Source organism: Solea senegalensis, linkage group LG10, assembly GCF_019176455.1.
Source record: "Solea senegalensis isolate Sse05_10M linkage group LG10, IFAPA_SoseM_1, whole genome shotgun sequence".
Taxonomy (NCBI): Eukaryota; Metazoa; Chordata; class Actinopteri; order Pleuronectiformes; family Soleidae; genus Solea; species Solea senegalensis.
Window position 1 is genome coordinate 19,550,225 of NC_058030.1, and position 12,210 is coordinate 19,562,434.

General features: G+C 40.2%; 1 protein-coding gene across 3 annotated transcripts; it reads right to left on the bottom strand.

The window, feature by feature from the left end:
* Positions 1–760: 760 nt before the first annotated feature.
* lrrc56 (leucine rich repeat containing 56) lies at positions 761–11,791 on the bottom strand. Of its 3 annotated transcripts, none has more exons than XM_044035266.1 (13): positions 11,670–11,791; positions 11,255–11,429; positions 10,117–10,204; positions 9,476–9,536; positions 8,348–8,444; positions 7,653–7,850; positions 5,002–5,182; positions 4,676–4,885; positions 4,361–4,428; positions 3,235–3,377; positions 2,882–3,090; positions 2,234–2,561; positions 761–1,129 (listed from the first exon to the last, which is right to left on the bottom strand). In XM_044035266.1, the coding sequence occupies exons 2-13, from the start codon at positions 11,417–11,419 to the stop codon at positions 952–954; spliced, it is 1,926 nt and encodes a 641-aa protein (XP_043891201.1). In that variant the 5' UTR covers positions 11,420–11,429; positions 11,670–11,791; the 3' UTR covers positions 761–951. The 3 variants fall into 3 exon arrangements, with proteins under 3 accessions (XP_043891201.1, XP_043891202.1, XP_043891200.1); XM_044035267.1 differs by having other exon boundaries at positions 5,005–5,182; positions 11,612–11,790; XM_044035265.1 differs by having other exon boundaries at positions 11,612–11,790.
* Between the last annotated feature and the right edge of the window lie 419 nt (positions 11,792–12,210).

Here is a 12,210-nt window from a genome sequence, read left to right on the forward strand (position 1 = left end):
GTGTATCTGTGTGTGTGTGTCACATCAGATATTCATACATAACAGCAGACAAGCTAAGAAACATCAGCATTCTGTGTGTTGGGGATGGTTCCACCTGAAATGGATTTCCATGTAAAAAAAAATCAATGGGACGCCTTCGAAACAAATGACTACTATCAACACTTTATAAGCCAAAGAAGTATTAAAAGTTACTGCCTATCAGAGCCTCATCCACCCAAATACTGCTCATCTTAAAGTGTGTCTCAGGACGAAATCAGCCTGAGGTTCGTCCTTCACACAACAGTGGACAAGTCGTTTGCAGATCCTTCTGGAAAACAACGGTGTTTGTCACAGTTTGAACATATAAAGTCTAAGTTTGTGTTTGTTCCAGTCCATTACTCCATCGCTTACTGTCATGAATACCAAATATTCTCCTGTACTAAGTCTGTGCATGCAGAGTCACACTCTCTTTCATGTGGACATGGAAGGAGAGAAAGAATGAAAAGAATGAACGCAGTGTTTCATGGAGGTGAATTTGAGGTATTGTTTGCTCAGGGGAGTGGAAGTGATTGATAGTTTTTTGATTTAATGTTTAGAAATTGCGCCATCCTGTGGCAAAATGACTTCATTACATTATGGATATCAGGACAATCACTGTCAGTACAGTTTGTTTTTGCCTCACAACTCTTAAAAAAGAACCACAAAAGTCTAAATTAGTCTACTTTTTTTAATTGTTAAAATAAAAGGTAGCACTTGAGTTATAATGAAGAAAACACTTCAACCTGAGAAATAAAAATGTGAGGTTTTAATTTCATTTCATATTCATTTTTATCCAAAAGCCAATTGAGTTAGCAATGATCTCTTTTATGTTATTTACACAGTGACTTGTGTAGAATGCTGGTGCGTCAAACTCTTCTGAAATGGTGTCCATGTTGCGCTCTCATGTTAATTCATACTCATCACTGGTGTCAGTCAGTCTTTGTGTGAGGTTCCTCTGCAGGGCTGGAGGACGTGGTGCTGCTGATGTTTCTGTAGAGCCGCCCGCGCTGTGTGAGGTCGATTTATCGCCGGTCTGTCCAAGAGTTTGGACATTTGAGGAGTGGGACGTTGCTTGCTGCCAGACTGTGTATAGGATAAGTCCATCCCCATACTGAAAAGACAGAGAACATCTGTTTAGTACCGCTGTGTGTTTAATTCAAACTCTTACACGACGCTTATTACCGTCTATGTAAATCACAGTCACACTTGAAAAAGTGAAGAAGGTAGAGATTTAAGAAGGGGTTTGTGGTATAATTCAAGTCCCACTTCAGTTCAGTATTTACTGTTTAACATATTTTAAAAAAAAAAGATGGTGCACAATCACATTAGACAACATGAAATACGGATAAGGATAAGAATTTTAAATATGAATTGTTTCAAACATGTTTTAATTATTTAAAAAAGAAAAAAAAGGTATTCAAAACATTCAATGACCTTTGAGATTTGTTAACTGCATTGTTTCAAAATGTGTTTTTGTTTGCTTATTTCTGCAGTTTCAAATGAAAGGCACTGTGTGTAATATTGTTATATTTATTGCCTTAAATTTGAAACATTAAATTAAAACTACCCATAAGTTAAGTTGTATATGTGTATCACTTCCAAATAACCCATAAAAAGTGTTAAGAAGAATAAACCTTTTATATAACTTTAACCTGGGCCTTACATTTAGGCTGCCATCTTGTGCCGCTGTGTTTCTACAGCAAGCTGAATAGACAAGTCAGCAAGAGTGTTTTGCAGAAAATTGCATAAACCAGTAAAGAAGAGTGATTGATTAAAACGTCTGTATCTATAGAAACCTCCTCAGATGTCTGGTACGTGAGGGCCACCATAGCTCCCAGATGTGTTTGGGAAATGCAGCGGAGGTTGAATTCTATAGTCTCACCGTTAGATGGCAGTAGATAGAACACACAGAGTCTGATCAACAGATTCAACCCAGTCATTTTAGAGCAACACAATCCAATTTATAAAACTTTAATGGTCCTGAGGGAGCAATTCAAAGGCAAAGTGGTTGTCACTGTCATCGTCACTCCCACATTCCAAACAGACGTAGGTTACGTTTGGTTAACTGTCGACTCCAAAGTGACTGTCAGTGTGCTGTGTGTGTGTGTGTGTGTGTGTGTGTGTCAGCCCTGTGATAACTGCCTCTCACACAGAGTCAGCAGAGATTGGTGTTGCTAATTAACGAATATTAACACAAGCTTTGTTGATGCCATACCATGAATCCGCTTGTCCCGCTCTGGCTGGTGGCACATGGGGTATGTGAGCGGCTTTAGGCAACACGGGCACATTTGTCCTGGTCACAGGCTGGACCTTTGGGGATGTCAGGTCTGTGTCTCCAGCTGTTGCACCTGTCCCATGGGAGCAGCTTACTAAATGTTCTGAACTGGCCTGGCTGACTCGAAGCCTACGTGCACGTATCCCTTGTGGTTTCCGAACACCGGGAGCTGCTGCTGCACTGACAGGGGGACACGGGGACATTGTGGCGTCTGGGGACCGACGCAGTTGTGCCACATCAGGGGGAAAGGCTTCTCTGTGACACAGGTCTGAAAAAAAGAATTGTGACAGAAGATTCAGGTGCTGTCATTGTTTGTTAGCGTTGGGATGGAAAGACAATTATCTGATTCCGAGAACCATGTCTTCGCTTGTAATTTAAGAAGTAAGCCATATTTTCATCTTCACAACTTCACATCACACATTTCCTCCCTCACATTTATATTTTTCCCTCAAATGTCACCCATACATATACACACTGTATTTATATTTGTAGTTATTCCTCTTCTGTGCAGTAATAAAAAAAAACAAAAAAAGGTTTAAAAAGTCTCATATTCTCAACAGCGACCTCATTCATTCAGTAAGCATTCACCTGCAGAAAGAGACTGAAATGAAGAATCTGGTGCAGTATCAAGGTTGTCAAGGTGCTTATCCTCTCCATCACTACTGTCATTCCTCCTACCACCAGACACTTCATCATCATCATCATCATCATCATCATCATCTACTTCCTCTGCTTCATCACTGTGCTGAATAGTCAGGACCTGAGGTCGTCTTTCTGTCTCAATGGCCCGGAGACGCCTGAAAAATACAGGAGGAGAGACATTTGTTGTACAAAAGGTCTGTCATTGCACGACAGAAGTTAAGAATTATCTTTTACATCATTTAGTACATAATGGAATGAAGCAGACAGACAGACAGACAGAAAGAGAGAGTAATAAATACCTGCTGTGTTGCTCCCTCCAAGCTCTAAGCTCGGCAATCACATCACCACGTTCTACGACGTTCAGCTCCTCGAGGTCATACGTGTGCTCGGGAACATGGATGGGCAGGTCGCGCGGGGTGAAAGTGGACCGAGTGGGTGCAGTCTGTTGGACAGAGGAGGGGGAGAAAGTATGAGCGTGACAGAAGAAGCTGGGAAACAGTAGCACAGAGGCCTAAGAGATAAGAATATCAATTATGGATATACCACAATTAAAAGGCCCAGGGTGTAAGAATTAGCTGCAGTGGGCAGGTTTTTAGTGATTTTGTGTTGCTGTTGCTGATGTTATTATTCTGTTTAGTCTTCAATGACAGAAAAGATTAACCTTTTCACACCTAAGCCTGAAACATGTCTGCCTGGACTTTGGACAGGAAAATGTCCTGTGAATAAGTGCTTTTTTTCCAGAATAACTTTCAATATCTGGCAGTTATTTAAACTTTACTGCATGTTTAAATGTGTTAACAATTTAAAATGAAGGAAAATAAAATGTTTTATTTAGAGAAAACACTGTTGTTGTACACAAACACCAGATTTTGCGTAAAATTTGAAAATGTAACAGTATAAAACATATTTAAAATAACATTTGTTTGAGTCTTTGTCTCAATGTCCAGAAACAGGACAAAAACATTGAAACTATGTACAGGTGTTTTTTCAACTCTCTCCCGAGTAAACAGGAGGCGAGGGAAATGAAAGGTGAAGACAGTGTCAGCAGCAGTGTGTAGAGTATACTGTATGTCAACGTGACAGATCACATGGCGTTGGCAGTGAGGGTTCCATCTGCCGTGTCCCTGTGTCACTGCGGCACCCTTCACACATCTCCAGTGCCTGTGTCCTCCCACCTGTCCTCTCAGGTTCCTGTCCTACCTGCTAATAATTAGCTCCTTCTGTTTATACTGACAAGACGTTCATGACAGATGAGCGGCTGATGGTGAACAGTGATAATGGCCTGTCAAAGCCCAGAAAACGTGTTCTTTTCAATGGACACAAAATGCCCATGTGGAAGAAATGATAGATCGGTCCACATTAACTAACAGAGAATCTGCTTTTTCTAATGACAAGTGTTTTAAATGATAAACACACGACACCTACCCTCAACTTCTCGCGCTTGGCTCGAATGGCCTGGACTGGGTTTCCACAGAACAGGATCTTACCAGCTCCTTCAAAAATCAAAACATGAGAGTGGGAAATGAGAAAATCAGAGTCATTTATGACAAATTATAACTTGTGTTAACACTGCTGATGCATTTTGCCTGTGTGGGTGATGGGTGAATCTACAACAATGGTAAACATAGAAGTGGTTTTCATGGGTCAGTAGTTTTTCCACCACAGATCAGGTTATTTAAAGAACATAAAAGTTAAGACACTCTGGCTGGCAGTAAAGTAAACATGACTGGAGTGTCTAACCATGTGTCAAGGTGCTGCGTTCTGCTTCCACTGTTGATAGATCTGAGTCTGCAGAACCAGGTCTAGAGTCAAGAGGGGAGAGTACACCAGGTCTTGTCGCTGACATGGGTCTGGAGCCAGTGTGGGGTCTGGAGTGGATCGGCCAGACACAGGAGAAGCTGGAGGCAGGGCGCCGCGCCGAGCTGGGTCTGGTATCTGCTGTCTCCTCCTCTACAGAGAGAGAGAAAAGTGAGTGATCCATTAAATACACTACTGTGAATAACAGCCTGTGCTTTGACTAAACCAAAACAATATGCACACACACACACACACACACACACACACACCACCACCCTCAGTAGCACTCTGAGAGGAGCTGCGGTCTCTGATGACGTCTCGGAGAATGGCCCATTCCTCTCCCATGGCACTGCTGCAGCTCAGCCCGTCCTCCTCCACCCTCACATTGTCTAGGTAATGCAGCTGAGGGAGCAACTCCCGCACCGCTGCCCGATATCTGTAGTCTGCCGTCTGGGTAGACGAGAGGGAGCATAGATAGGAAAGAGAGACAGGTACAGGAGGACAGACGGATGAAAGGGGGACAAAATAGAGAAGAAGCAGACTGTGACTTTACTCCACACACTGGCTGATTCATAGATTCATGCAGAGCAATGGTGCATTCCTAATAGTGTGTTTTGGATTTTTTTAGTTTGTGAAAAACATCTCTGATGTATGTATTCCTGGTTTCCTGGTTTGTGTGCTGAGCAGGAAACTGAGCAGCCATGGCAAAGATTTGCACTCACTAATTAAAATAATATAAAAGACTAATGTAATGAACAGACTAAGATTTACGGCTAATCATTGTACTTCTAAAATTATATTCCATTTTAGCTACAGTACTAGAGTGATAAATAATGCATAACTACATATTATACCGGAGACTACATGATGCCCAACACGATACAGAACTAGGATATGTTGTCAAGGAGATATCAGGTGACTCTGACATCACCCTCTTGGCCCGCATTAAAGGATGAGTACACATATTTACAGTACATTCAAGCAAACTTGTGGCATTCAAGAAGGTCAAACATAGGATGGTGCAAAATACTTACCAGCCTAAGAAAATGTACAAAGTGGATCATGTAAATAATCTTTTTTCTTTTCTTTTTTTTGACAATAATGATATTCATCTGTGAAATCTAACCTAACACTGAGTACAGAGAGAGAGTGAGAGTGAGCACAGACTATCCAGTGATGAAATTAGAGTGTGGCACTCCTGCCCGTCTCCAAACCACACAGATGCGGTGAATGAAAAAGCGAGAGAAAAGCTGGCACGGAGGAAATGAAAGAGAAAAGAGGAGGAGAATAATGGCTGAGTAAGAGGAAGTGAGCAGATGTGTGTATGTGTGTGTGTGTGGTGGAGAGAGAAAGTGAGAGAAGTGGCAAAGAGAGTCAAATCCAAGACCCCCTCAGTCTCTACAAAGCAAAGGCCTAATGCATATTCTGCTCAGCTTCTCCCTTCATTGCCCTAGTTTCCTAATTAATGCTCTGCTGGTGGGTGTAAATAAACACATTCACATTGGCCACCAAAAAAATAAAAGCACCCTGTGTCTCCGATCCATGGGGAGTGGAAAATGCAGCTCCTTCCCTATATGTTGCTGTGCCGGTCTGCGGCGAGCTGCTCCGCGTACTTCATGCATTCAGAGACACCCAATAAGTAATGTAATGCTCCAAGTAAAACAATATGTCTGTGTCATGAAATCTCCACGGCACAGTGTGTTCCCAGTGTCCTTCCTGCCGTGTGGAACACCCAGACACAGAGTGGTACTTTTTCCTGATACTTCCATCAACACACACTAATGACATTTTTGGCCATTATCTGACAATGCCGTGAAGGCTAACGATGCGCTAGCACAGCACACAGAGCAGCAAAGTGAATGAAATCGACAGTAGAATCACTACCAAACAGTTCTCTTTGTGTTTTTCCAAATCACCGCGAATATGAACCTGACGCAGCACTTGATATTAGTTTCCTCGAGTGGTGTGAACCTACACCTTTTTAAAGGTCAAGTGTGCGACATTTATGAGGGTTTAATTGGTAGATAGTGAATAGTATAAGTATGATTGTAGAAGTGTAGAATCACTTCAAAACGGAGGTGTCAAACTCAATTGTCCTGGGGGTCAATGGGTGTCAAGTCTAGTCAAGAGGGGGCGGGACTAGAGAAAAAAAAAAGTGGAGAAAAAAAAGCTGTTCAGTAGTGTGGGCAATATAAGATATTCATGATGATATTTGACAGAATTTCAAAGTAAAAGTGCTTGTTTTAAAATGGAATGATTAGGAATGAAGAAATAAATCAGATGTTAAATAATGACGTGGATATCTGTAATTAAAACAGCTTAAACATATGTAATTTAATGTTGACTGTAATATATCTAATAATCTGATATTTACAGCCGAATATCTTACATTTAGTATTATGTTCTATCGCCTCGCAGCCTCAGCCACACACGCTGTGTTTAAAGGAAGAGGAGGTCGCGGGCCATGTTTTCATTATAACATGATATTGAGTTTGACACCCCTGCTTTAAAATAAATATCCATTGTTTTTTATGGCCTTAGAATAAACCTTCTGATGTTTCTACAGTAGCCAGAATAGAAATGGAAGCTTTCTTTGCAAACACAGAAAAAGAAAGACTCTGCCAACACAAACTTGATGCATAAAGAAAATTTTAAATCAACTGGACATCTTGACAAGCTTTCTGGTATGTGAAGGCCACTGTGGTCCCCTGTTGTGCTTGGGGGTGAGTGTGAGGAGTTTGATTGTTGCAATCAACAGTCATTAGATGTCACTAGTTCTTACACAGTGGATCTTCACAATCATAATTCATAATCATAATTCATAACTACTTGTTTTAATCTCTTTTTGCCGGTGGTTACAAAAGAATATTGTGTAGTTCTTATTGTTGGGCATAAAAACATGAGCAGAAGATCACCCTACCTTAGGAGCAGTAGGGGTCGGGCGGACACACACTGGATTTCCCTCCAAGGTGAGTCTTTGGAGTTTGCTACACAAGCCCAGATACTGGACCTGGACTAAGTCATCCACATCATTGCCTTCCAGATCGAGCAGCTGCAGATTCTCCAGCATGCCAACATGATTCAGGTCTGACACACTGTTGAAGGCCACATACAACTCCTGAAAAGAGAGGAAAAGATACGGTGAGACAAACAGAGAAAAAAGCAGTAAACACAAGTAGTTTTCGGAGATGCATGTATGGGATTTAATATTTAGGTTATTATTTGGGTTAATGATGATTACAACACAACAACTGGCATTTATAATGTTATGAAACAAAATAAAACACTGAAATATGACCAAGCACTACTGGGTTTTTTTGGCATCAGTCCATCCTAAAACTTAAAATCAAGGTCATACGAATGGTGAAAGAATTTCACAATCAGAAATACATTAATAATCCCAGAGGTAAATTGGGTTTCATTACAACTATTCCTACTAAGAATAGAAGAATATCAGAGATTCACAGACACATAACTCTAAAAGACCTTGCACACGAAGCCACTATGCCAAAAACATATAAGAATACAATAAAAGTAGTTCTTTCCCTTGATATTTCTACTGAGTTAATAAACGGTCTCTGCACACACACCTGCAGCCTACAACACAATGTCTACCTTGATAGAAGAGAAATTAAAAATGCCATCGAGATCACGCAGACAGCAGCGAGACATCCACAGCACCTGCAGGTGGGAGAAGGAAGGTCCCAGGTCTCTGTAAAGACACAAAATAGGGCAAACTTGATTTAGAGGTGTATAGAGAAGAGGCTAGAACAACACTGTGGATTACAACATTGACAATTTGATTGCTTGACCACAGAAGCCAGAAGCACATTACTCATTCCCTGCTCTGCCTCCCACTTGTCCCCATAGCACAACCCTGCTCTGACCCTATCACCAGAGACTCGGTCAGTATAATCCACACCGCTGTTACACCCTCTCCACTACAGCTCCCATAGCCCAGAGCAGGAAATGCTATCAGAGGCAGTGCATGTCCGGCTGGCTGTGCTCTGCTACTCTTAGGGTGGAGCAGACTGCACCCTATCTCTACGTTGTACTCTCTTATCCCTCCGCGAGTCTCTTGGGGAAAATTTCTCCACCTGTCCTCTTTGTGTCTTTTTCCATCTGGTGACACAACTATCGCTGCAACCAAACTAGCAGAATCTTGGAAAGGCTGTGCATATTTCTTTCTTTCTTTTCTTTTTTTTTCCAGGAGGAATCTGAAAGCTGATATTCCACAAGCCCTGTGTATCTTATTGTGAGACAGACGGGTGAACCTGTTCTCCACGTGTATCTATCTCTACGACAGATCACCACATCTGTTGGCGTCGGGTTTACAAGCTTCAACACGCATCTGCCCGACACTAACATTTCCCTGTTGAAACAACTTTGGCTGAAGCAGAGTCCCACTGCTACACCTTTTCTGACCTCACTTTTGTAAGTGCAGTGTTTTTAATGTCTTATCAGTCCATGTACATTGTGTAGAATGTGACCAGTGAATAAAGAATGACTGTAATCGCTGTGTGGACAGACTAGAGATGCTGGCTCAAAAGCGAAACATGATGTGATGTTAACACTATACATTCAACAAAAGCTTAAATCAACATTTCACTCCTGGAAACGTTCCTTGGCGTAATATCAACATGAATTTGTTTCTGTGTGTGTTTGTGTGTCCCATAATAAGTTGCCAATCAAGGCTACAGGAAGAAAACAAGGATACACTTTGTGATGCAACTTCACACTAACCTTACTGACATGACCACACTGTTGTTCAGTTTCAGTTGCACGAGGTTGGGCAAGGAGGAACCTGAAGGGGAGACAAAGCAAACCACCTCATTTTATTTACGTCACAGTGCAGTGATTATTTGGTTTCATTTTTATATCAACTTCCTGGTTCAGGTCCAAACGCTCTTTATCGTGTGTTTGAACATGATTAGTTAAAAGGACATGACTCACACACACGTACAGACGATAGTGTGTCATTGGTGCTCACCTTGTGCAATTTAAGAAGAACAATCATGGATGTCTGTAATAAAGATGTTCTTTCACCATGATTAGTTCATTCTTGCACACACACCTGACAGGAAATCTAGTGTGAACATGGTGTCCATCACAGCAACGCCTGTTTCTCTTTCATCTAGTTCTGCTTAAGTCTTGGCAATTGTAAATCCTATTTGGACAATGAACTTAAAAAAGAGTTACTGACTGAGTGGTTAGCATATTTGTATAATTATTGCATTTCATATAATGCTGTTGTTTTTATTTTTATTTGCAAGTGCACTTAAATGTTCTGATTCTGGCAAAGAACCACAGGCATAAACCTGAAAATAAATCTGAGCTTGTGAATTTCCTTTATAAATACCCTAATGTACAAGAGTATGTCTTACCGATGTTACCCAGTGAGTTTTCTTGTGTGTCTATGCAGAGCTCCAGTGAGGTCACGCGAGACAGGTCCCAGGTTCCACATAGTGATTCCTATGAGGAATATAAATGAACAGAATGTAAATTAACAGTAGAACAGTCAACCTCTGCCTTCCCTTCAGTTATTTTTAATTGTTAAGTATTTACCTTAACTTACATACTTGACTTACTTGACATACACCTGACTCTGATGTAACAAATCATGTAGTTGAAATTGAGAGAATATTTGAAACAAATTTCTTGGGGGTGATTATAGATCATAAATGCTTTTGAAAACCACTAGAATATATCAAATGGGAAAATGCTGAAATATATTACCATTATTTACAAAATAAAAGGGTTCTATTTCATTACTGTATGCCCCACAGACATTACAGAGGCCCGTGCTTGACTCATGGTGTTTTTTATTATCATTATTTTAGTATTCATCATGAGTGTGGGTGTGTACAATATGTGTAAGGTGTATTTGCACTTTTCACTTTGAGTGTTATATTTTAGAATATGTTGTTTGTATTGTATCCGTGAAGGCATCATCTCGCCCAAGACGAATGTCCCCACGGTAACAATAAGAGTATATCGTATCATATTCATAAAATACTATAATAAACAAATTCCTAGTTGTAAGTTAAGGGAAGGAAAAAGCAATTTAAGTGTACAGGGTATCGCTGGAAAGTATAAAGAGAGAATCAATGTAAAATAAGTTTTTAGGGTCAAACTATAGAAGTAACTACCTGATTATTTGAGACAGTGTATATGCGTAAAATAATCATTTTTTATATTTTAAAAATGTAATATATTTTTAATTAAATGTAATATTTTTTATATTTCTTTCTCTTGCATATTACTGATACTCTGGATTATTTAATAGAGGCAAAATAGCATTATTCCATGTTTGCATATGTACACACATTGCTATTCTTTGCTCTTTTGTAATGTATAAACAAAAACAGATTGATGTAATCACAACTTAGTACTTTGAAATACTGCACTTTAGCTGCACTTTAATACACTTCTAACTTCTAACAGAAAACCCAATACACATGAAGCACAATAATACAGTACTGTAAACAGTACAATAATACACATGCACTGCTGCTGACTCACCAGCTGCTCTGGAGAGAGACAAAGCCCCAGTGCTGCCTCGAAGTCCACCATGGGTTTTGTGGCAGGAGTGGGGTTAATATGACCCGATCCACTCAGCTCAGTCACCAGGACCCGTGCTGACCCAGGCCGGACCTTCTGGGCCACAGGCAAATGAAAACAACTCATCTTTCTTCACCTGAAACAAACAATGTACACATTTCTCAATGATAAACAATGAACGGTCTATGTCGTTTGTTGTTAGCATTAAATTAGCTATAAAGGAGTTGTTAACATAAAGAAGTTGTAAAATCGTCATAAAGCAACAGAAAGCACCGAAGGATAAACATTATATAATGGTTTGGATTAGAATACATTTACCTGTCACAGTCTATACAGAGAGTTTACACATTTTACAGACTGAAAACACTCTGCTTACAGTGAAAAGTTTGCTTGACAACCGGACACGACTTCCTGGATACGGGAACCCGTGGCATCCTGGGAAATGAAGTGCATTTATATTGTGAAACAGGTAATGTCGACCAAAACGCTTTCACTGCAATACCTGCGGAGATACTATACCGCTAATAGTTACTCTATATCGCTGTTGTTATTAAATATTAATTTTTAAACCTCTGTTCAACTACTTTAACCGCATCCCGCCCACTGTGGTCTGCTGCTGCCTTCATGGGCTCCATGAAAAATACTGTTTTTTTTTTAAATGTGAAATTTTTGAATTCAATTAATATCTAAATAGCACACTGGAGCTGTTTTGATACAATGTAAGAGTTTACTGACTCGATGTAACTACGAACATAAAATCTCCACTATCTTAGAGGCCTTTAGTATTCATACAAGCCCAAATGCTCCTCCTCTGCAGGTCTGATGACACTCATGATTCTAGATTCTTGATTGTCATGTACTAAGTAACAATGCATTGCAATTTTTATCAGTGTCTTTTCAACTTTACAAAAGAAAAA

Coding starts and splice junctions, on each gene's coding strand:
- lrrc56 (XM_044035266.1), bottom strand. CDS start 11,419: ATGAGTTGTTTTCATTTGCCTGTGGCCCAGAAGGTCCGGCCTGGGTCA. Junction 4,429..4,675: donor ACGCAGCACCTTGACACATG/GTTAGACACTCC, acceptor TGATTTTTGAAG/GAGCTGGTAAGATCCTGTTC. Junction 1,130..2,233: donor GCGGGACAAGCGGATTCATG/GTATGGCATCAA, acceptor CTGTCTTTTCAG/TATGGGGATGGACTTATCCT.